The sequence below is a fragment of the Dermacentor variabilis genome, chromosome 3, assembly GCF_050947875.1.
Source record: "Dermacentor variabilis isolate Ectoservices chromosome 3, ASM5094787v1, whole genome shotgun sequence".
In the NCBI taxonomy this organism is placed as follows: domain Eukaryota; kingdom Metazoa; phylum Arthropoda; class Arachnida; order Ixodida; family Ixodidae; genus Dermacentor; species Dermacentor variabilis.
This window is the reverse complement of record NC_134570.1, coordinates 77,225,021-77,247,714: the sequence shown is the minus strand read 5'-3', so window position 1 is coordinate 77,247,714 and position 22,694 is coordinate 77,225,021. Positions and strand designations below refer to the sequence as shown.

At 45.2% G+C, this 22,694-nt stretch overlaps 1 protein-coding gene across 1 annotated transcript in view; it reads right to left on the bottom strand.

Moving 5' to 3' along the window:
- LOC142575908 (cytochrome P450 3A11-like) overlaps positions 1–22,271 on the bottom strand; it is a 32,598-nt gene extending 10,327 nt beyond the window's left edge. The window contains exons 1-12 of the mRNA XM_075685697.1: positions 21,944–22,271; positions 17,820–17,916; positions 16,996–17,048; positions 16,317–16,413; positions 14,718–14,837; positions 11,966–12,054; positions 7,865–8,010; positions 7,242–7,357; positions 6,359–6,449; positions 5,953–6,113; positions 2,011–2,099; positions 481–618 (exon numbers count right to left, since the gene is read on the bottom strand). Of these exons, the coding sequence (XP_075541812.1) occupies positions 481–618; positions 2,011–2,099; positions 5,953–6,113; positions 6,359–6,449; positions 7,242–7,357; positions 7,865–8,010; positions 11,966–12,054; positions 14,718–14,837; positions 16,317–16,413; positions 16,996–17,048; positions 17,820–17,916; positions 21,944–21,996 (1,250 nt within the window). The 5' untranslated portion in view covers positions 21,997–22,271. The remainder of the gene's footprint in view (positions 1–480; positions 619–2,010; positions 2,100–5,952; positions 6,114–6,358; positions 6,450–7,241; positions 7,358–7,864; positions 8,011–11,965; positions 12,055–14,717; positions 14,838–16,316; positions 16,414–16,995; positions 17,049–17,819; positions 17,917–21,943) is intronic.
- Positions 22,272–22,694: the final 423 nt, after the last annotated feature.

The window sequence follows — 22,694 nt, the reverse complement described above, 5'->3', positions numbered from 1 at the left end:
GTAAATCTCTGGTTAATTGTAACTATTTTTCCTCTACAATATTCCAACTGCTCCTCTGAAACCGGGGTCGCGTTCGACAGGCGTATGCTGTTATATTGAAGACGTCTGTTGAATTCTTTGTGGCCACAACTCTCTGGCTGACGGAGACACACACAGGTTAAGAAAACGACAAAAAGATTCAACTATACGTATTACCATAGTGAGCTCGCTAGCAAACATTGACTTTACGCGACCGCCAAAAGTGTTTTGCGATTAAAGTAACTGACATTTAATCACGTAATACTCAAAGCACTGCCTGTATAACTATTGAGACCAAAGTTTGAAATCTTAATAAATGTCATTTACTCCAATGACGGTAAGTCGCCTTTCTTTCAGTTATATTAATCGTTTGAGCCTGTACAAGGCCAGTAATACTATGGGGACTTTCATGTAAATTCACAGCTCACGCAGCCCTTCACGAAGATCTACGCATAAGTGTACCTTTCTGGATTGAACTTGTCCGGCTCCGGAAAATATTCAGGATCGTGATGAATACCAGCCGAAGGAATGTCCACGCACATGCCCGGCTTGAAGTTTATGTTGGCCACTGTGGTTTCTTCCGTACACTGACGCAAAACTCTGCACAAAAATTTGCAGAAAGAAAATGGGGTGTAGCGTAAACGCAACGTTTATTCGCCGTCATATATTAAAATGTTACATTTGACAGTATAAATGCCTTAGTTCAATAAATAATTCGGCTTTTCTTATGTCAGAATTCGCTGATAAACCAATTTTGACGCTCCAATGGTACATCCGAGTACCTTTTGTGTTTGCAAGCACAGTAACTTATGTAACAAAGACGACATGCGGAGAGGATGACTGGAAACTATTGGCCACAATATCGGGCTCTCCTCTGCCAGTAATCGCGCCCTGCAGCTAATGGCAGGTGTATTGTTCGATGTTCTCATAAAATACGTAGGGTATTGCAGGCCAAGCATGCATTTTAAGCATGCGGTGAGTTCTGCGTACTTGAAGGCAACAAAAATATTATCACTATCATTAAAGACAGGGCAAAACGTACATTAGTACCGGTGGCGAACCAATGCTAAATAACTGATATTACAAATTTTCTGGGGTATGCAAATCATAGACGTTAATGCCACATTATCTACCCTCCAGAATCTAGAATCTAGGGCTAGGATAAGGTAACAATGTTATTCAAAATACTTTCCTTTTCGGTCTCGCTACTGTTAATAACGTCTCTCCCACGTTGTCATTACGATTGAGTGATCCTGAACGGTTGATGATAGGGCATGAATAGAGTGAAGCAAGAAGAATCGCCACGTCATACGCCCCCCCCCCCCTTCCACGCCTTCCGGGCATGTATCCACAACAGAAGTTCTTGTGGCAAATGCATTCATGATAGCTGATGCCCACTTATAGGGATGACGGACATATAGTAAGTGAAGGCGGCTGGCGAATGACACACATCCCTTACGAAAGAAAAGTTTTGTGAATCCGACCCCTTAGTTGTGTAAACAAAATAGTACAATATGCAACCAAAGGAACGAAATTTCTCAACGCGATTGCAGCCAAGAAATGCCCATTTTATGGCGCCATTGACCGCCAAATACACGTGATGAAGCCTGTTGTGCAGTCCTACGATCATTTCTACCATGCATTTTAATGTAAAGTAAATAAAACTGCAACTGCGTGTTCGTGCTACGTTACCTTAGTTACCCCATGCGAACAAAACTCACCGTACTTATTTATGGACAGGTTTTTCAGGTCCAGAATTTACTTTCTAGAACAAATCATAAGTAGGGCATGCTTATTAAAGCAATATTCACCGCCACTCCAGCAGCGAGCTCTGGCGAGGCGCAATAATAATATATTCTGCCCTAAAGAAGCAGATAAGCATAGGGTATACAACTTTATTATCTTAACTTAATGACCACTCTTTCTGTAGGTACACCAGGCTTTCAGCTTGTATTAAATAAAAATGAACCACAGTGCTGCTGTTACACTTACACTGATTCCGATGCGGTGAGGCGCAACGCCTCCTTGATGCATGCCTCGAGGCAGGGCATTTCTTGCAGTGACTCGTATGTAAGGTCACCCTGAAATAAACAAAGAAAAATACGCGTTTACCCAGTAAACAAGTCGCAGTGTCACCCGAAAGGCGAAGTATCGATTGGGATATAAAATTATTAGACAGTTACACGAAGTAAGGATAGTAGTTTTATTGGCAGTATAAACTTGCAAAAAATTCGCTTACTTATTAAATTAACAAGCATGGTGTGACGCACGTTCAATCAAATATCTCGCTCGATGACCGCGTACACTTGCTGTCAAAACGCTGGCGTGAAAAAGGGCGGCAGCAGCAGCGAACGAAGGGACCTTTATGGTGTCTCTTGCTTCTACGCAAACTAAGCGGCGAGAACACTGCGCACACGAAACTATTAGCCCCCGGCGCACCTAGACTGTCCCCATCGCAGAACGCTTTCAATATAAAGCCCGTGTGGCCACGCTCAGCCGCGCCATACACAGCCGCCGCCAGAGTAGTGCTCCACACCCTCCAAAATTAAGCAGCATACCATCCCCCCCCTCCCCACCCACGCCACCACTCTTCACACACATTCCTAAAGCACCGACAAATCAACTTATTCGTAGGTCAACTTTTTGCTGCCTTTTACAGCGAAAGCTGTGTGACTAACCTTCCGTAATATTTTCGGTGTCCGTCAACAGAAAAAATCATGTGGGCCGATCTTGGTGATAGTGCAAAAAGGGACCTAACTCAATGCCACATACCCTTGTGGGTTCGGGAACCTGTAACGCGCACTTCGGGATTTTAGGTATGGGCCCATGTATGGGGAGCGCTTAACGCCTGTTCCACCTCCACCGCGGGTCAGCCCGGCATTGCGCTACCTTCGGAATCGGCATTGCACTACCTTCGGAACGAATGGGGGGGGTGGGGGGGGGGGGTGCTTAACGCCTGCTTCACCTCCACCGCGTGTCGGCCTCGTGTTGCACGTCTTCGGGCCGACCCGCGGCGGAGGTGAAGCACTTTGCTTTTCGTTTGAGAGCTTTGACTATGGTCAGCATTCGCTGTCATTCCGTCTTCACAGATTGGAATGGTTGTCATTTTTTTCATTCCTTTTGGATGGCGGTAGTTATCGGCATCATCTTGGGTGTGAAGGCCAGTTTTCTCATCGATTCGGTGTCCGCGCGATTAACTCGAGAATAGTTCAGTTGTCACCACCTGTTTATAACGATTACGCGCATCGCTGTTGCTTTGTTATTGCAATATTCTTTGTTTAGGCTGATTCAGGGACCAGGAAAGGGATTCAGTTCGTAGTCAGCTGGCATGCATGCTCGTGCGCCGAGCGAGCTGCGGTCGGAAAAACGCCAGTGGCGCTTAACTTATCCTTTTACTTCATTAGTTCCTCGAGTGACGGCTCACGGCGACGCTGGCGGATCCTCAAAACCATATATCCGCGATGTGGGTTAGATAAGGTGGAAAATAAAATAATGCGAAGCAGCATCCATCATACACTGCAATAACCGTTAAGCCCATAAGAAATATGACTGTCACCCTTTAGCATGTCTGGTTTTTCCCTAATTGTACAACACTTTTCGTGCAAAATCGGCAGCTGGAAACAACAGTCACAAGGAATTCAAGAATAAAGCGACCTACCAAGGAAGAGAGAGCAGAGGCAACAGCCAAACAGGTTAACAGATTAACAAATTAACAAATTTAACCGTTATTATTAAAAATATTTATCGATCAGCATCTTTTTATTTAAAAAGGAAATAGAAAAAATGCCGCGGAAAGCGGAGAATAATTCCTTGTGTTTTGAACGACCCTTCTACAGCTATCAATCGAGCCACCTGATGTAGCCACTTTTCTGCTGTGCTAATGTGGGTGTTTTTCTAATCTTCCGCGGTGGGCGCAGTGCGGTTAGAACCGCAGCGTCCTGCGCTCTACGTCGTTGTACAGTGCTGCTCACCACGCATCATTACGCAACTTTCCAAATAATAACACGAGTCGGTTTTGGCACTTGGTAGAGCAGTAAACGAGGGATCCAAAAGAACTGTGGCTGTTCCGCAAATATATATTTCTCCATAATTCTTCCAGAACTAATTAAATAAGCGCTACTAGAAATCTTTATTTTACACTTTCGCTTGCTTACTCGTTCTTGGCAGTGTTCTTCTTACGCTTCTTACATGCGCGAGTCCATTTGATGTGATTTCTTGTTTGCCAAGTAAAGGAGTGGTGTATCTCACAGGCGTACCTCTGAGATACACCACATTTCAATCCTCTTTTGCGGGTTTACGCGTCTTTATGGTGAATTGTAAACATTATTCACATTTGTGCTAGTAAAGATACCTCCTACCCCCTTATTTGCATAGAAAGGTTACCTTGGGTTGCCAGCCCCCCCCCCCGAAAAAATATCCTAGTTACGTGCCTGTGTCATTTCGCAGTCATTACTAGTCATTACAAGTCATTTCAGTCATTATTAGGCCTTACTGCTCATACTAAGCATATTTAGCCATTTGTAATCAATTGCGGCCATTACAAGCCGCCGTTAGACATGTTGGTCATATCATAGTCATTGCTAGCCATTACAAGTCATTTCAGTCCTTATTAGTCATTATTGCTCACTAGCAAGCATTTGTAATCAACTGCTGTTATTAAAGCTGTCGTTCTACACATTGGTCATTTCGTAGTCATTAGCAGTCATTAGAAGTCACTAGAAGTCATTTTAGACATTACTACTAATTACTAGATATTTCTAGTGATTTCTAATCAATTGTGGTCACTACAAGGTGTCGTTAGACATATTGGTCATTTGGGAGTCATTAGTAGTCATTACAAGTCATTAGTAGTCGATTAGTCATTACTAGTCATTATTAACCTCTACCAATCTCTCTTATAACGTTATCATTCACTGTCACTAATAATCGTTGTTCATTCTTTAATCTGTCTTCATATGGCGTGATGACGCTTCGGCGGACACTCCGGCGGTCAGGTCTGCTGGCAAACTTCACCATGTGCCTGGAAAGGCTTTGGCCTTAAAACACGCCAAAATAGTTGGCCTTCACTATCCATGCACTAACACTGACGAAAGAATCCACTGAATAAAACTTCTTGCTGCGCGCATTCGTTATAGTTTTGGTCAATAACGAAAGTCACTAATCGTAGAGGAGACAAGTAAGTAGAGATTCCGTGTTCTTAACGCCAATTGACTGCGCGTAACAGATGTATTGAACCTAACAGTGATTCTGAGTTAAAAAATTATCGATGTGCAAACGAACAAGTTCCTGAATTGTGGGTTTTTAGTATCAAAATCACTATTTGATTATGGGGCACGCCGTAGTGGGCGGCTCCAGATTAATTTTGACCACCAGGGGATCTTTAAAGTGCCTGTACACAGGCATTTTCGCATTTCTCCCCCATAGAAATACGGCCGCCAAAGCCAGGATTTGATGCCACGACCTCGTGCTTAGCAGCGCAACACCGTGGCCGCTAAGTCACTGCCGGTGTTAAGAAGTTTCGCTTCATGTGCTTCTATTTAAAGCGAGCGGCTTTCTTCGGTGTTTTCGGCTGTTTTCGTGTGTCGTTGGTGGTTCGGGCTTGCGTCGAGGGAGAGCGATGAAACACGTCGAGGGAGAGGGTGCGTGTTCTCGGGCAACCGAGTTGCGTTGAGGGGAGGGGGAAGAGGGAACGACTGTCGCTCGCTTGTTCATTCTTTCGTTCGCTCGAACTATTCCCTCAAATTGGCACTCATGATGGTCTTGGTGTCTGCATATATTTTCGTTCAGAGAACCATCTCATGTGGGCTAATCATAGTTTCGTTTCTGTTATACGCAGTTGGTGCTCTTGCTGTATTTTTTTCTGTTATATTCAGGTAGGTACTATCGCGGTAGGTGCCACCAACCTGCTGGGGCGGCGGGGCCCAGTTTAGTTACCTTCGGACCTGCAGCCTTGTCGACTTCGGCGATGACGCTGTTCTGGTATTCCGGGTGAAGTGCCAGGTAGTATGCAGTGAAGATGAGAGTCGTCGACACACTCTCCACTCCGGCGAGGAAGAACAGTATTCCCTGGGCTGTTATCTCATCCAGTGTCATCTCTGCGAGCGCGGGGATGAGGAACGTTTCCAGGAGTGCGTCGGAACAGCGAATTGTGTAGTAGTTATTACGCATCGCGCCAACATAAACCCAGGTAAGAACTTTTCCTACACCCGGAACAAGTCTCTTTTACGTTATCAAAAGCTTTTCAAATACTGATATGTTGATGCTCCCGTATCACAATCGCGCCTGCGTGTTATTGTCCATTTGGCATAAGTGGTATCACAAGAAAAGCAAGCGTTTTCACCTTTCTTTTCTCCGTCGTCTTTTTTCCCGTCAGCGCTGACCTCCCAGTCATAGTCTGCATCCATAAACACCTGAAGGAAGTCGTCTTCTTTCTATCAGATTGGCGTCATAAACGTGGGCGAAGAAACCAATTAATGACCGAGCATTTGTGAAAACTTCGAGGTGTGCTCGAAATACGTATTGACTGTAAATTACGACATGCACTTTAACAAGCAAATGAAATGCTGACGCGACAACTCAAACACTCAAGAGATGCAGATGTTTCACCAACGAATGTAAAAGCAAGAAGCCGCCCGGCTTTCCCGAACACGTACAGGTATCGCCCCTCAAAACTTTGGATCAAATATAACAATTCGAGCCTATTCTTGAGTTTCCTTATCTATTCGAAATTTTAGTTCGGTTTTAATCGGTCACTGACTGCAGATAACTTTATATGCATTCAGTGATTTCATCAGAGGCTATGTGCACATAAAATGTGCGCTATAAAGTAACTACGAGTCTGATTTGCTCGAAACGCAACAGCAACAGAAACAACAGCAATGTACCAATGTTATTCGGCGCTTAATATCTCCTATTTAACTGCAGTCGTGTTAAGCAACATGCTTCTCAAATTTCTCTGAATTACAGGCTTCTTGAAATCGTAACAAATTTCTAGTAGCGGACACTGAGGCATGATAATTAGTCTGGAGGTTACGTACTGAACAGCGTATCGGTGTGGCAGCAGAGGCCGTTGCTCATGATAATGCGGTAATTCCTGTTGACCTCATCCTTCTCTGTTGTCAGTCATTTAGGTGGCATACATTTTTTAAAATATTCATAATTGCTATTTTCGCAGCTGATTTTGTAAGCAAAAGAATTATTACGTCTACATTTAGGTTATTTACCTTATTGTTGGCCTTCCGCTCTTCCATGAGGTGTGAAACGAATGCTTTAAACAGATCAGTGCTTGACTTCGGTGGGTAGTTTGGCTGAAACATCTTGTACACACCAGGCATCATGACTGCGCAAGCAAGTCAGAAATAGGCAACGGTAAGTGAACACCGCTTAGCAGATAATCACAAAATGAGGAATGGAGTCACCAAAATATCGAGAAAGTACTGTGAAAAAAAAACGTGGATATGGTTCACGTCCATGTTCTAGCGAGCGCTAATATGTCATCACATCTGATAGAGAACACCCACGCTAAACCATCTCTACATCGCACTCCCCCAAAGTTACGTTCGAGTCACATTCCCCAGAAGCTGTCTAAAAACGTTCTCGTAAGCCTTCCACATCGGTTCAGGCCCGATAAGGCGTTATCGCGACGCGGCATTGACCGTATTGGCGTTCAAACAGACCAGACCGTGATGTGCTCATCCTTAAAGGTACAACTGAGTGCATGATTGCAGCATATCATCGATACGTCTAAAAACGACAGACACTGATAGTCTCATTCACGTGTCTCCCATGTTGCTCACCCTCAGAAGCCATCTGCTTTGGATTAGGAAAGGTCCTTTGAGTCACTTACACATCATCACAATTTTCCAACCGGCGACGGTGCTAAATAACGCTCCCAGGCACTTCATCAACGGATGATCCTTGTTGTTCTCGCTGTCAAGATCGACACTGTAGTTCAGAGCAGCCGTGGTGTCCAGCGATGCGTGCTCAATGAGCCTGCGAAAAACAGATTGTGTTTCCTTTTTTTTTCGGGGTACGTGTATTTACAGCGCAAACATATACAGTCTCTTTGCAATGCACTTCCCGCGTGGCATCAGAGCGTCCACTTCCCACTGCTTGATGTCCACGGTGCAATCTAGAGCTAAAGTGCACGCTATGAGATTACCATTTGAGCTTAAAACTTCGTAGCACGGAAAGCAGCCCAGATCGCGCAGTGCGCATCACGTGACAAAAAATATAGACGTGAGGACATCGCAGTTGCGGTTCGTCCCACGTGGTTGTCACTGGACGCGCACACACAAGGCGCAGCTTCGAAACTGATCCCGTGTTCTTGGCTTTGTAGTGTGGCTATGTAAGTGGCTATGTAGTGCATGAAGAGAAATTGCTTCATGCGTTCCCCACACGCAGCGCTGCCTATTCGCCTTACGCAATAAAAGTAGTCCCACAACGTTTTGCCAACGTAACGTAGCTCCCGACAGCGAAGAGAAGATAGATAGAAAAATATACATACTCAATAAACAAACATCGTGGCCATCTTGTTCTGCCCCTACATCCTATCATAAAAAGTCTGCGTGGAGCACTGTTAAAGCTTGGTCTGAAAAGCTCAAGGAAATCGGTAAAATGCTGATATCCGGCTCACCAATAGAACAAAGCTCAAGATCTTTGATATCTTAAAGCAATTGAAACAGTGACACAAAAAGTGGCGCAAAGAGCCACTTCATCAAACCGATACAACCCATAATTTTTAAACATCAACTGCTGCAGAGCACGAAATCCAACTACGAAACTATCCACCTATGGTCGCCAAAATCATTTCATTGTCATTAGCCGCGTGTTTTCGTTCAACTAGCCAAATGTAGCCTATTCCAATTATTTTTATTCTGAGCAATGCCTTGCCACTATTTCTCACGTTTTCAAGAAGCGCAACTTTGAAGCTTCTCCTTTGCTTTGCTAAAACCTGGGAAATGCCCACATGATCTCTCACATTATCGGCCAGTAGCCTTGGCAAGTTGTGTCGGTAAAGTGATGGAGCGGATGGTACTGAGCAGACTGGAATGGCTACTCGAGAAAAGTGGTGGACCTCCTGATTTCATCAATGGATTCAGAAGAGGCCGATCGTCCATTGACGGTGCGATCGACCTAGTATCTTCTGTTCAACAGGAAAAGAGATGCCGTCGCCTGGTATGCGCAATATTTCTGGATATCAAAAGTGCCTACGACAACGTCTTCCACCATTCGATTATTCGGGCGCTTGAGAATATTGGAGTTGATGGCCGGAGTTATCTCAGTAGCCGCACCATTTTCATGTCCACTTCGGATGGCGAGACTGATAGACATGACGTTCGCAGGGGTGTTCCGCAGGGTGGTGTCCTTAGCCCAATATTGTTCAATATCATACTGGTGGGCCTTGCAGACGAGCTACCTGAAACAGCGCGTATCAGTTCGTACGCGGATGATATCTGTATTTGGTGATCTGGGGTCACACGTCCACATGTGCGTGCAAGGCTCCAACGCGCGGCTACCATAACGGCGAAGTACTTGCGCCGTAGAGGCCTGCAACTCTCAGCAACTAAGTGTGCAGTCATGGCATTCACGTGCAAATTAATGCCACATTATCCAATCGTTGTCGACGGAACGGCGCTCTCTTTAGTCACCCACCACAGATTTCTAGGCGTGATAATAGACCGCAGTCTTTCTTGGACCAAACACGTTACTGCGCTTAGGGCTAAACTGGCCAACTTCACACACGTTCTTCGCGTAATATCAGGACTGAGATGGGGCCCCTCTGAGCGAAGTTTGCTCCAAGTTAACCAGGCACTTTTTGTGGGCTACATACGCTACAGCATGCCTGTGTTATCTAACATGAGGTCATCTTGTATACGCACGCTGGAGAGCCTTCAGGCACAAGCACTACGGATATGTCATGGCTTGCCACGCTGCGCGCCTACTAAGGGCACAATAGCGGAAGCACAGGCTTGTCCAATCGACATATACAGGTCTTGTGAACCTGTGCGAACCTATCTTCGCCTGCTAACCAGACAATCACACCATCCACTGTCAACACTTCCAAGCACCAACCTTGACTGTGGTTTTTCTAAAGCTATTGCATCTCACGCAAGCAATATACCTGCAAGATTCCAGGCCACCGACATCCCCACAACACCTCCATGGACATTGCCAAGACCACTAGTGAGGCTTCAGATACCCGTAATTATGAAGAAATATCACGTTTCCTCCATTTGCTTGAAGCAGTTCACCCTGTCCCATATAGTTACATTATATAGTGGAATTGTACCAGTATATACCGATGGTTCGGTCACGCCATCGGCTACAACGGCCGCATTTGTCATCCCACAACTTGGAATTACTCGACGATTTCGATTAGACCACAAATCGACATCTACGGCTGCGGAACTTGCGGGAATACGGGAGGCTGTCCGTTGTATGAGAACGCAGACACCCCATAAATGGACGATATTGTGCGATGCCAAATCAGCGCTACAGGCGCTAAAATGCTTTTTAAAGAAAGGACCATACTATCTGCTCGTGCTGGAAATCGTCGAGCTTCATCACAGTGCCGAGTTAAGTGGACACGTGATCACCTTTCTCTGGGTGCCTAGCCATTGTGGTGTTTTTGGCAATGAACTCGCTGGCAGCGAGGCAAGATCGGCCTCCTCTTCCTCTGATGAAGTACGGATTGCCCACTCGCGACCTGACACCAACTCCATGATCAAGGCACTCATGCAGGACCTTACAAAGGCTTACAAAGCCCACTATGACAACATTCACAGACGTCTACATATGATTGACCCAGACGGCAAATTATGTTTGCCCCCGAAGCTTACACGGAGCAAAACATCATTGCTACACAGGATTCGGCTCGGCGTTGCTTTCACCCGTCGTTACGCACACTACATCGGCCAATCGAACAGCCCTGATTGTGAACACTGCCAGATGCCCGAAACACTGCAACACGTACTGTGCAGTGTGCACTGCCCAGCATATATGCTGGAGCGAAGGACGCTAGACAGTTTCCTAGCCAGCGTTGGCAGACAACTACTGTCGGAGGAAGCTATCCTCGGCCCATGTCCTGACACTGCTATTTCAATGCGTGCAACAAAAGTATTGTTGAAGTTTCTGCAGGACACCAAGCTCGACGAGCGGCTCTAGCGAGACAACTGTCTCATGTACATAAGCACTCACCACTTCTCTTATCATCATCATCCATCCCAATACTTTCACTCCCCCTCCCTCTTCCCAAGTGCAGAGTAGCAGACTAGAGCCCACTAGCTCAGGCCGACCTCTCTGTCTTTCCTATCAATAAATTCTATTCAATTCAATTGTCATCCACAGATACAAACGGCTTTGGTTTGTGAGAAAGCAAAGGTGTGAATTTTGCGACGTCAGTGGCGTGAACAGGAACTGTATACGACTTTCCTAAAACAGACCATATTTCCCCTTTACCAGATAAGAGCATCAAGCTGCTCACTCATCCTTATCTATGCTTCTTATGTCCCTAAAGGGACGCTAAAGGAACATATTAAATCGAGCTAGATTTAAATATTAGGCTACTGTAATAACGAATTCGTTATTTGTAGTGAGAACGGAGATCTTGTAAGTCAGAAAATGGCCAACATGGAAATGCGGAGGGATGCCACCTATGCCACCTATGTCACATGAGAGTTGCCACCTATGGCAACTCTCATGTGACGTAGGCAATGGCTGATTCGCAAATAATGGTATAGAGGGATGTCACGTGCAGATTACGTTACCTCATCGGTTTCGGCGCGGGTGGTTCACATAGAGAAGCAGCACCGTGACCTTCGGCGGTAATTTTCTACCCAAGAAAAGGATACAGTGGCACACAGAACACGGTGATAGACGTCTTGACGAATAAGCTGTCGTCCTAGCTTGACTTATTATTTTCTTTTAATGTATCTTGAAAACTTACTTAGAGATGTCGACAGGTTTGTCCTCTGCAGCCGCCTCCGCAACCCGAGACGCCGTTCTTTCAGCTATGGTTTTAATTTTTAGTGCAATCTGAAAATAAAAGAGGTGGTATCGAGTTGATCACCCGCTCACTCTTTGTTCTTCTCCAGCTGCTTACCTGATATGCAAATTGTGCTTCAGGCACAATTAATCTCAAAGTTGTGGGCATCGCGTTTCGTAGGAGTGGTTCAATAAAAGCATTAAATGTCTAAGATGCGCTTAAACTCAAGAAGTGTCTCTTTCCCTCCGCCTTATAGAGCTGTATGCAACAGGTCCTGCTAAATAACTTAAACGTTCTATAAGCATAAATGGGGCAGGAACCTTTCGGGCCGAATGGTAGTGATGACAGTTGTAGTTATGACCTCGAGCATGTTTAACCCAAGTACTACAACCGACTCATACTACACATCTTGTAACCTACCGACTATTTTTGTGTAACCACTATTTTTTTTTCCATCTTTGTCACCTTTCCCACGCGACGAGCGGCTGCTACTTGAGCACTCTGGAACAAAAGCTGGCTGTACCCTTGTTAAAATTAAAACTTGAATTATGGGGTTTTACGTGCCAAAACCGCGATCTGATTATGAGGCACGCCGTAGTGGGAGGCTCCTGAAATTTGGACCACATGGAGTTCTTTAACGTGCACCGAATTATTAGTGCACGGGTGTTTCGTGCCCATCTAAATGCAGCCGTCGTGGCCGGGATTCAATGCCGCGGCCTCGTGCGCAGCAGCCCAACACCGTAGTAACTAAGCAACCACAGCGGGTAAACCTACCTTTGTCAGAGTCACACTTTTGAATTATTCTTAAAACCAAAGACCATTATAATTCGCCAGCCATGAAGGCTGCCTTCCTCAAGCTCGCGAAAAGGAGCGGATGTGGGGCACGCGGATTTCAATGGTGTTTGTTTTGAATGATCTTTCAATGAGCCCATTTAATTGGGGTATAAAACTGTGGGGCCTAATTGTAGTTCTGCCACTGGTAGTTATTACGTGGGCTTATTTTAACAAAGTTGTTCGTGTGCTTGAGCCATTCGCAAGAAAAGGCGTCATCCAATCATGATAGCGAAGATAGCATTATTCAGGACGGGCGGGTAATGGCAAACACTTCTAACAAAATAAAAGCTGTTAAGTTCATTGTTTCTTTTAAATATGTACACGTGGATTCGTTCACAATCCTAGCAAACGCAATGGATTTTTCTGCTTCGTTTAGAGAAATAAAGATCGTTGTTTGTTGTTATACAGCCACACGCTCAAGAGAACTCACCTTGGCCCGTACTCCAATCTGGAACACTGCCGCGTAGGCGGAGTTTTTTTTATATCATTGAGCTAATACCACAGGACATATAGCCTCACATATTGAGTCTTTCGTAGGGATTGTTTTCGCTTTTGTATTTTTTTTTCTTTCTTTTACCCCCGTCATTGGCTTACACTAATTGACGTCCTAGCTTTCGGTGGGAGGCTTCATAAAAAGGAAGAAAATCAAATTAAAACAAGATATTTAGAAGTACAGCTCTAAATCACTATATTTACTGCGGCGTTGCTTATGAAATTTCTGACAGGGGGTATATCGATGCCGGCAAAATCTGAACCGAAAGCGTGCGATAATGACTCACTCCGAGCTCGCTGTTTGTCTGAGGGATGCTGCATATGTAAGAAGTACAGCGTTGGCGCCGCCAGAAAGGCTGGCACATGACCATCATGGACGCGATGTTTATTATGTCTTTCTAAATCGAGGGAGGGCAAACAAGCCAGTGAACGATGCAGGCAGAGACACATAAGACTGCTTACGTGTGGGAATGCGAAGCGATTATAGTTCTTTTGGTGATTTTTTTTTTCGCGCTTTCCTTGTCCGCGCGAGCTGTTGTCTGCGTTCAAACTGCATTTCGGAAAGGTCAAATCCAAACGCGCAAAGCATCTCGACGCGTTCACGCGCGAGGAGTTCAGCACAACTCCAAGGACCGCTCAGCGCCGTTCAACTGGAAATTAATGCTTTTTAATGCGAAAGCCTTACTTGGCACATACACCCGATGGTCTGGAAAACGCGCCTTGCGGTACGTAAGTAATGTAAGCCCGCCTCGCGCAGACACCAGCTCGTACCACTGCTCTCGCGTTCGTCATCTTCCACAGCTGCCTCCGACGCGGCTCACCATGCCAAAAAAAGGAGGGGGGGGGGGTACGAATTAAGACAGAGTGAATTCAGGCACATGAACCCACCACCTTCGGTGGTAGTCGAACTCCCCAGCTTATGAGGAAGCCGAACTCACGACCGTTGGTGTTAAGGCGAAGTTATTTAAGGCACAGTTAAATAATATAGAGTTAATTAAGTCGTCCCTAACCCAAGATCTTCGGTGGGAGAAAACAAGTAATAAAATGTAACAACACATTCCAATGAGAATGTCAAGTAATTTAGTGAATGTGTCTTGAGTATGTCAAGTAATTTAGTGAATGTGCCTTCACCCTCTATGGCCTAAGCTAAAGTGACCGACACTTTTTATTTTATACACGAATCTTATACACTCATGACGTGGCGCCACCTGCTTTTAGTGTCATATTTCGGTCACCCCGACTACGCCGACTGATTTTCGCGTAATGGGTCACATAATGCTTTCACCCTAATAATTGAGCGTCGGAGATAACTATAGCGTCCGTTTCTCTAAAGCAATCTCCTAAGACATAGCAGAAAACAACAGCTGAAAGCAGACGTGTTGCTTACCGTCTTGAGCCGTGCAGTGGTCAGTGCCGGTGTGAAGAGGTTCCGGGCTTTCTTCCACTCCTCACCGGACAAGTTCATGATGGACTTGCGCCATACTTCGCTGCTGACGCGTTGCGATTCCTGCACAGATTTATGCAATCTGACCGGTAACACATGACTCCTGCCAACACCTCTCGATGGACATTTTATTATTTCCTGTGTGTGCCCGGCAATACCAAGTTGTTCATAACATTGAGCTTTCAATGCTTCGGCGCGCTGCCTTCGAGTCGCAAAAGATGGTGCAGGGATGAAGAGCCTTTGACACTTAAATTAGAGTGCCGCCCGAAGCTCAGGACGCGTTTATCAAGGCATGTTCGTCTCTTGGAATGAACCGAAGTCCTAGCTTTAACACTTGTGGATGTGATGAGACAATCGCGCATATTCTGTTGGCTTTCGCACTCTCTCGTGCGGAGAGACAAGTTATGTGTGCTGCGCAAGAGATGCTGTACAAATGGCGCTATCAGAACAAACGATAGAAGTGTGGCAACAATGGATTTACGTATGTGCTAAAGGCAGCTAGAATGCTACGTCGTTTCTACAGGCCTAGAGGCCTGAGACATTGACTGTGAAAGTGGCGTGCGCCGCCTCAACATCTTGTGGGCCGATTTACGTGTTCCTACACAGCTTTCTCGCTTTCTGTATCGGATGTGTTTACCAGAGCGAGCACTTTTCGCAAGAACCTGACGTCATTCGACGAGCGCCTGTAGAGCGCAGCGAGCGTGTGAAGTCGCGGGACGTGGGTTCGACTCCGCTATGCACCAGATGAGTTTTAAAGCGTCTTCTTTTCGCAGTCATTCGAGAGCGACATGAAATGGACTTAGACGCACATTTTAGGCTGCTCTACCTTAGGGAGTCGGCCCACGAAAATGTCGAAATAACGGGAGATAAATACGGTCTGGCAACGCCAAGAATTATATTCGCATTATTAATAAGTGCGCATTGCAGCTACTTGAAAGGTCGACATCCGGGTTAACGTAGCTCGATGCAATGGCGCTCGCGCACAGTCTAATATTGAATGATGATGTGCCCACAATTTTGAAAGAATTGTTTTTATGATACTTCCCATGTCGTTTTATATTGTCTGCAAATGTACTGTTGTGTCGTGGGATGTAAGGTTCCGCGACATTTCGACCGCGTTACAAGGAAGCGAGGCAAATTAAAGTTCGTAACTTAAACCTGCACCACTGCGTGCGTATTTTCTCGCTTGAAGTATTTTACTCTTATTTAATGTATTTTTTAATAATTCGCCTACATTAAGTACGTCACAAAACCCGCCAATGAGCTTGCTCGCATATTTAACCCTTTCAGCTTCACTGAAGTACCTCTACGTTTCCGCGTTTAAGTCCCGACATGTTCCTTTTGGCATTCCTTTTGTCAGAAACAAATGTGAGGACCACACCAAAACAGCACTTGTCATTATCCGCTGCATTTTCTTTTTTTATTTATTTTCATTTCAGCGCCTTCAAAAATAAATCGTTGTGCTCGTTGTATGCTCGTTGTATAATAACCGAGAGAAATAAAACGGCACTCAAGGGGTTAATCGCACTTGCGCCAGCTTACCGATCTGTCCGAAAAGTTCTTGAACTTGGACACCAGGATCTCGCGTAGAATCTCAGGTTCGGCGACGACAAGTGTTGGCGTAGCGCCCTGGTAAGAACTGTGAAAATGTTTTGTACATATGTGCACCTTCATTTTAGTTACATCGCAACATTTATTTGCGTGTGCGTTTACGATATTGTTTCATTTCTTTTCTTCTAGAGCGCGCATGCATGTTCAGTTTTGTTAAAGACAGAAGTTTGTTGGCTGTGGCCAAACTTAAGTTTACTCTTAAAAAAGGAGTATAATTTCACCTTTATTACGGATGGAACCCGCGTATATGATGTCGTAGCGGTGACTAAAGAATGTACATTGGAATTGCAAGGTCGTCCATTGCTTAAGGCAGATAACCGGTGCTTCATTATAGTAATAGAATAAAAAATGTGGACCTGGTAGTGACTAAAGCTACGATAATATCGGTATATTTGAACGTATATGACAACATTGATTGACAAAAGACAGAGATAATTGAAAGTGTGTGGGAGCGGCACTTGTCATGCAGTCTTTTTGATGTTATCAAGTGAAAGCAGTCTTTTGTACCCATATACGCGTGAGCATACTTCAAAACCGAAGGTTTCATTGGATTACTGGGTGTTCTTAGAAGGCCAATTTACACCAGAAAATTACAGAAACCAGTACTTACCCATACAGTCGACCATATCGCTTGTAGCTGCTAATTATCACACTGTTCAGTGGCTGAAAACAACAATAACATAGTTAGAAAATCCAACTATTACTATAGCATGACACAGCGCGATTGGTAGCATACCGAGTGTGCCAGCTAACGTTAGCCAAGCTGTTCAACCACCCCCCTCCCCCTCCAAAAAAAAAAGTTTAAGAAAACTCGGTGTGCGATAAAATTATAACACCCACAGTTCTGGGTTGTCACACTTCTGACGACCGAACATTGTGGGTCGTAGAATTGTATCTTGCACCGAGTTTTTTTTTCGTTGCATAGCTTGGCTAGTGTTAGCTGGTATACCCTATATAAGTAACACATTGTTGTAACATTTCTGCGAAACTCAATGGCGACACCCAACGATAGCTATGTCATTTTGCTTTTTCGTGTGCTAGAACGATTACCAGCTTCGACACACATATCACAAGAATATTAAATAAGTGTGTTTCTTTGTTTTTTTCCTTTTATTGTACCTACAACTTCCGTATCGCTCTTTGATGTCTTGAATCTAGGCTTTCAGAAAGCATTCAGAGAGTCTTTTTTCTCATCATCTTGTTGCAAAACGAACCTTCCGTTCAACGTACGTGTGTTCATTAGAGCACGTGCAGTAGCCATCAACTCAAACAGCTGCTACGTGGTTTCAACGACGGCCGTTCGAACAAAATTGATCAGAATAAGAAGCATAATTAGGGATAAGAAGAAAGCATCCACATTTTCAATGCACTGCACGACTAAACATGTTTTTTTTTTCCAGACATTTCCTACGCATCATGACACTATCGATCTACCTTTGTGTAGAGGTCGATGCAAAACCGCAGATATTGCCAGAAAGTAAGGTGTGCAACGCCTTTGTCGTTCCAGAAGGTGTACTTCCTTCGGACCCACCTGAAAATAAAGGTAAACATGTAATGCTATGTATACATTTTTGTGAACAGCAGATCGAAATATGTTGTGACTCAGCTATGTATGCCTTAACGTATTGTAACTATTTGATTGCCCAGGATGAAATAGAACAGCAACTTCTACGCTTGAATGAATGAAATCATCGCGAAGTTGACGCATCTCGGTGTAAACACGAAATTATTCAAAATATATGTGGCGGCATAAAAGGTAGTTTCCTTCATTTGCTTAGCCATGTTTGTGTTTTCTGTCCGGGTTTGGGCGGCTATTTTTGACGACCAGCTAACTTATAACGACATATAATATAGCCTGGAAAGGAAACAAGAATTCGTGATCGCCCGTCAGCCATCTAGAGTATGTGAAGGAGTACGTTTATTTAGGTCAATTACTTTCTGGGGACCATGATCACAAGAAGGAAGTTTACAGGAGAAGAAAAATAGGTTGGAAAGCATACGGTACGCATTGCCAAATCCTGACTAGGAGCTTACTTCTTTCGTCGAAAAGAAAAGTGTGCAATCATTGCATTCTACCGGTGCTAACTTATGGAGACGAAACTTGGAGGTTAACAAAAAAGCTCGGGAAAGAAGTAAGGAGAAAGCAAAGGGCGATGAAATGAAAATTTTAGGCGTACCCTTCTTAAAGAGGCAGTGCAAGAGCGGTATGGGATCACAAAGCTAATGTAGATAACCGATATTCTAGTTGACATTAAGATAAACAAAAAATTGGGATGACGCTTGAGCTTGGTGTTTAAGAGTGGAATGCGATAGCATTAAAAATCTCTGTCTGCTTCTCACACTTCCCGGCAACTGCAGCTTATGTAACCGTATTGTTTATCGGGAAACAATGGCGCCGAACGCTTAGCGCGAAGGCAAGCTTTCTGGTAGAAACTGCACGCGATGGATGGATGGATGTTATAAGCGTGCCCTTTGGTACGGAGCGGTAGGTTGTGCCACCAAACTCATGTTACTTTATTACTTAATGCCCTACCTATGTTAAAATAAAACGAACGATAAATTCCCACAACGAAAGTTTCTTAACCCCTATTGTGAGCTTTGTTTTCGTACGCCTCCGTTGTTTGTCGTTTCCCTACTTTTCTTCCACCAATGTTCCAATCGCCTCTTACTAATCCCTTTTACTAATCCCTGAACCCAGCGCCTTTAAAGAGGCCAGTGATTCCTAAATCGACCGTTGGGCAGATATCTTCACATCCTAATAAAACATGCTATATCGCTTCCCTAGCCTTATCGCAGCAAGCAGCGTTGCGGTGGAGGCCAGCGCTAGGAAACGGGCGTGCGAGGTGTTGCGAGGAAACGGGCGTGCCACTCCATGGCATCCGAGATTGGGGCGCGCGCGCACCGACTGGATCGCTCAAATCTTGGAGGCTATGGTCGCCCTAGGAATGGTAGAAATGCCGGGAGAGGGGGTTTGTGTTTGAATTTTCTCGTAACAGAATTACGTCTTCTCGTATACTCAAATTACAATCTGACGCAACCCTGTGTGTTAGATTGTGCTTAGATTATACTTTACAATTTTTGTGACGCATGTTACTTTCAGGAATTCAATTAGTTAAGTAATGCCTCTGCGCCACTCGGATGGCCCTCGGGGTTGTGGTTTGGAATAATTGTTTGCTAAGCGACGTCCGACGTCGGCATCGAATATTTTGCGACACGTGTCCCTTAACCAAGTCGCGTTAAAGATGGAGCTGGGCAGGACACGTCGGTCATCTGAGTAACAGGATGGATGTCAAGGGAAGGGAAGCGCGAACGGCTGAGAATTAGGTGGTGCAACGAAATTAAGAAATTTGCAACGCAAGTTGGAATCAGCTAGAGCAAGGCAGGGATAATTTAAGATCGCGGCGAGAGGCCTTCGTCCTGCAGTGGACATAAAATAATAATAATAAAGTGATGATGAGAAAGCTTGCTGGTGCGTCTTGTCTTTCTTCTGCTTAACGCAGACTTATGTAGAAATCGCAGAAAATTTTATTTTCACTATCCTTCGTTAATTGGTACCGTAGAATCCAATTCTGGGAAATGGCGCCAGGCACGGCGAGTCTCGATCTTTTCTAGAAATTTGCTAGGTCAAACTTCTAAACATACGGCGAGCCATGCGTATATCTTTGGCCCCAGAACCCATTTCGGGTCGGATTCTCAAAACAGTGCATTCGTAAGTGCACTTTGCAATTACCTGGCCGCCTTTGCTCTAAATGCCCAGCATCAGGATTGGCGGAAATTTTCTCTTGCGAACAATTTGAGCGTAAATGCCTTTTTTTTTTTGTGTGTGTGTGAATACGGGCTCTGCTTTGAAGGTCCTTAGCCCTTGATCATCGCTAAATATGCGTATAGTGTTTCTGCCGAAAAAAAAATGCATAAACCGTGCTTTTCTGGGTTTTTTTTACTAGCCTTTCTTTTTTCTTAACTCAGCTGTGAAAAACAGCTCCTGTTTCGCCTTTCCTCGCCCACTGCCAAAAAGACGCGGGTTAGCGGGTCATGGATTGCATTGCAGAATTGCAGCAAAATTAGGGCCAGCCAGCGCAAAAGTTTATGCACACCTGTCTACACCGTTTACGAGGCCGCCCAAAGTTTTAGCGTTTCATGTGTGGTATCACGCCTACCACTCGTATGCTGTTTTTATTCTAACGACCGGCGGATTGAGCTTTCCGCAAATCTCGCGAGTGGTCTCGTGGCCTTCATTCCCCTGCTGTCGGGTGTGAGCCACGAAGCTGCGTCTCCTTCAGCCTCTATGCGATCAACCAGGGCGTGACGTATACGAATATATGCGACCGCTGGCCTCTCAACGCCCCCATTCCGCCACATAAGAAGAGGCGTACCACGGAAATAGCGCGAAATTTCAATGCTCCGTTTCTGCCTACGACGATAGCCGGGTTGAGTCATTCCCAAACCGCGCGACCTTCCGCGCCCCCGCCTGATATATGTAGCTGTTACCTCGGTTCGGTTTGCAGGAAAGGGAGAAGCTGGTTCCAGAAAATAAAAAAAAAGCAGACACGATCTGCATGCGGCGTCGTTTCTAGCACGCGGGCGTGGCGTTCTCACGAGACGACGCCGTAACGTGGGCGACGCGCGTGCCCGGAGAAAATACCAAGATTGACAGCTGCTGTTTGCTTCCCTGCATAGCGTCACCTTATCCATCGACGTGTGTTGTAAAGTCACTATTTCTACGATACTCGTGAGCGCCTTGAGAAGTGCATGCTTCGTACGAAAAGAACGTGGCCAGTATTTGAAAAAAATGAAGTTGTTATGGTAGAATTGTTCCCAAACGAGAATTCCACGTCGATGTTTGCTTAGCGTCGACGCTTAAACCTGATGCGTCACCTCGACACTTAGTTTTCAGCCCACGCGCCTCCACTCTCCCTACGTACATCCTTTCTCTCTCACGCCTACGTTGCCTCTCTATACACCGCATTGGACACTCTGTTGATCCTAGCATAAACGCCTGTCAGCGTGTATTGCAAAGCGGTGTGCATGACTGCACATCGGCAAGAAAATGTGCAAGCGAAGGAGAGCTAAGGTCTTTAAATAAAGGGCATAGATTTTTACCGGCATATGTATGAAGGCTTGCATGATTCATCAGTCGTAAAACCTGCACGTTAGCAGCGCTGCCATCGCTAGGCCCCGGAAATATGGCCTAAATTTAACGAGCTGGGAGGCCGCCGATCACGCCAATGTTCCGCATCCTCTTCTCACGACAATTAAAAGCTTAGAAATGAACAAGAAACAAAGAAAGGGAAGAGGCTTTTAGAGAAATGGAGTTGTAAATTAACTACTACAAATCTTTGTAGCGTCACTAAAACCACTGCGCCCTCTGCTAATCGCGACTTCGTTATAAAACAAAAACAACTGACATGAGATGAAACTATTGATGGAATGGCATTTGTTATTGGCATACTGATACAAAAAAACTGACCAAAAACCTGAGCTTTATACCGTGTAGACGGTAAGTATTGGTGAAGGAAAATAAGCAGAAATGCTGAATATGAAAAGCAGAATACACTCACCAAAACAGAAGGGATGCCAAGAATACGAGAAGTGTGACGAATGCGTGCAGCATCGTAACTCCCTGGTGAAGCCGCGTTCCTCGGGAATAAGAAACAGACAGCACTGTATTGCCCCTACAATAAAAGTTCGTGGCAGGCCGAAGAAGATGAGCACACTTCGTCGTCACCCAGGTTACTAACTTCCTCACTCGCGGAAAAGTATCGTGAACGCTGAGACTACGCCGCAACTAAAGTGTTGGGAGTGTCTCAGCCGGGATTTTCGGTCTGCTACGGAGCACCACTAAAGGCGGCGTTGGAGTGTGTTGCGTCTCGAAGCTAGCTGCAGCATCCGGGGGAGGGGGCCTCTCAAACTCCGCACCCCGTACGGCGGCAGACGAAGCCACGTGATTGCGAAACGCAGCCTTGGAGGAGAGTGGAGAGGGTGTGTACGTGAGAGGCGACCGGTCGGCACGGACTGCTGAATGCGCAAAGCCGCGCCTGAGAGGGAGGAAAAGCAAATGCTGAAATAAAAAAAGAACAAAAAAACCGAGCGGAGCCACATTTGGGTGAGCATCTGTCGTGTTCTCGAAGCGAATTCTCGCTCCTCAGAGCTTTGAAATATTGGCATGACCTTGGCACTTCTTATTTTATTTTATTCGCTTTCTGGCTCTTGGTTTCGATCGATAACACAGCCCCGATAAATATTCTACAGTTCAGAAGACGCAAGTTGCTGAACACTGAATGTTGAGATGGAGGTTCTGAACTGGTAAGG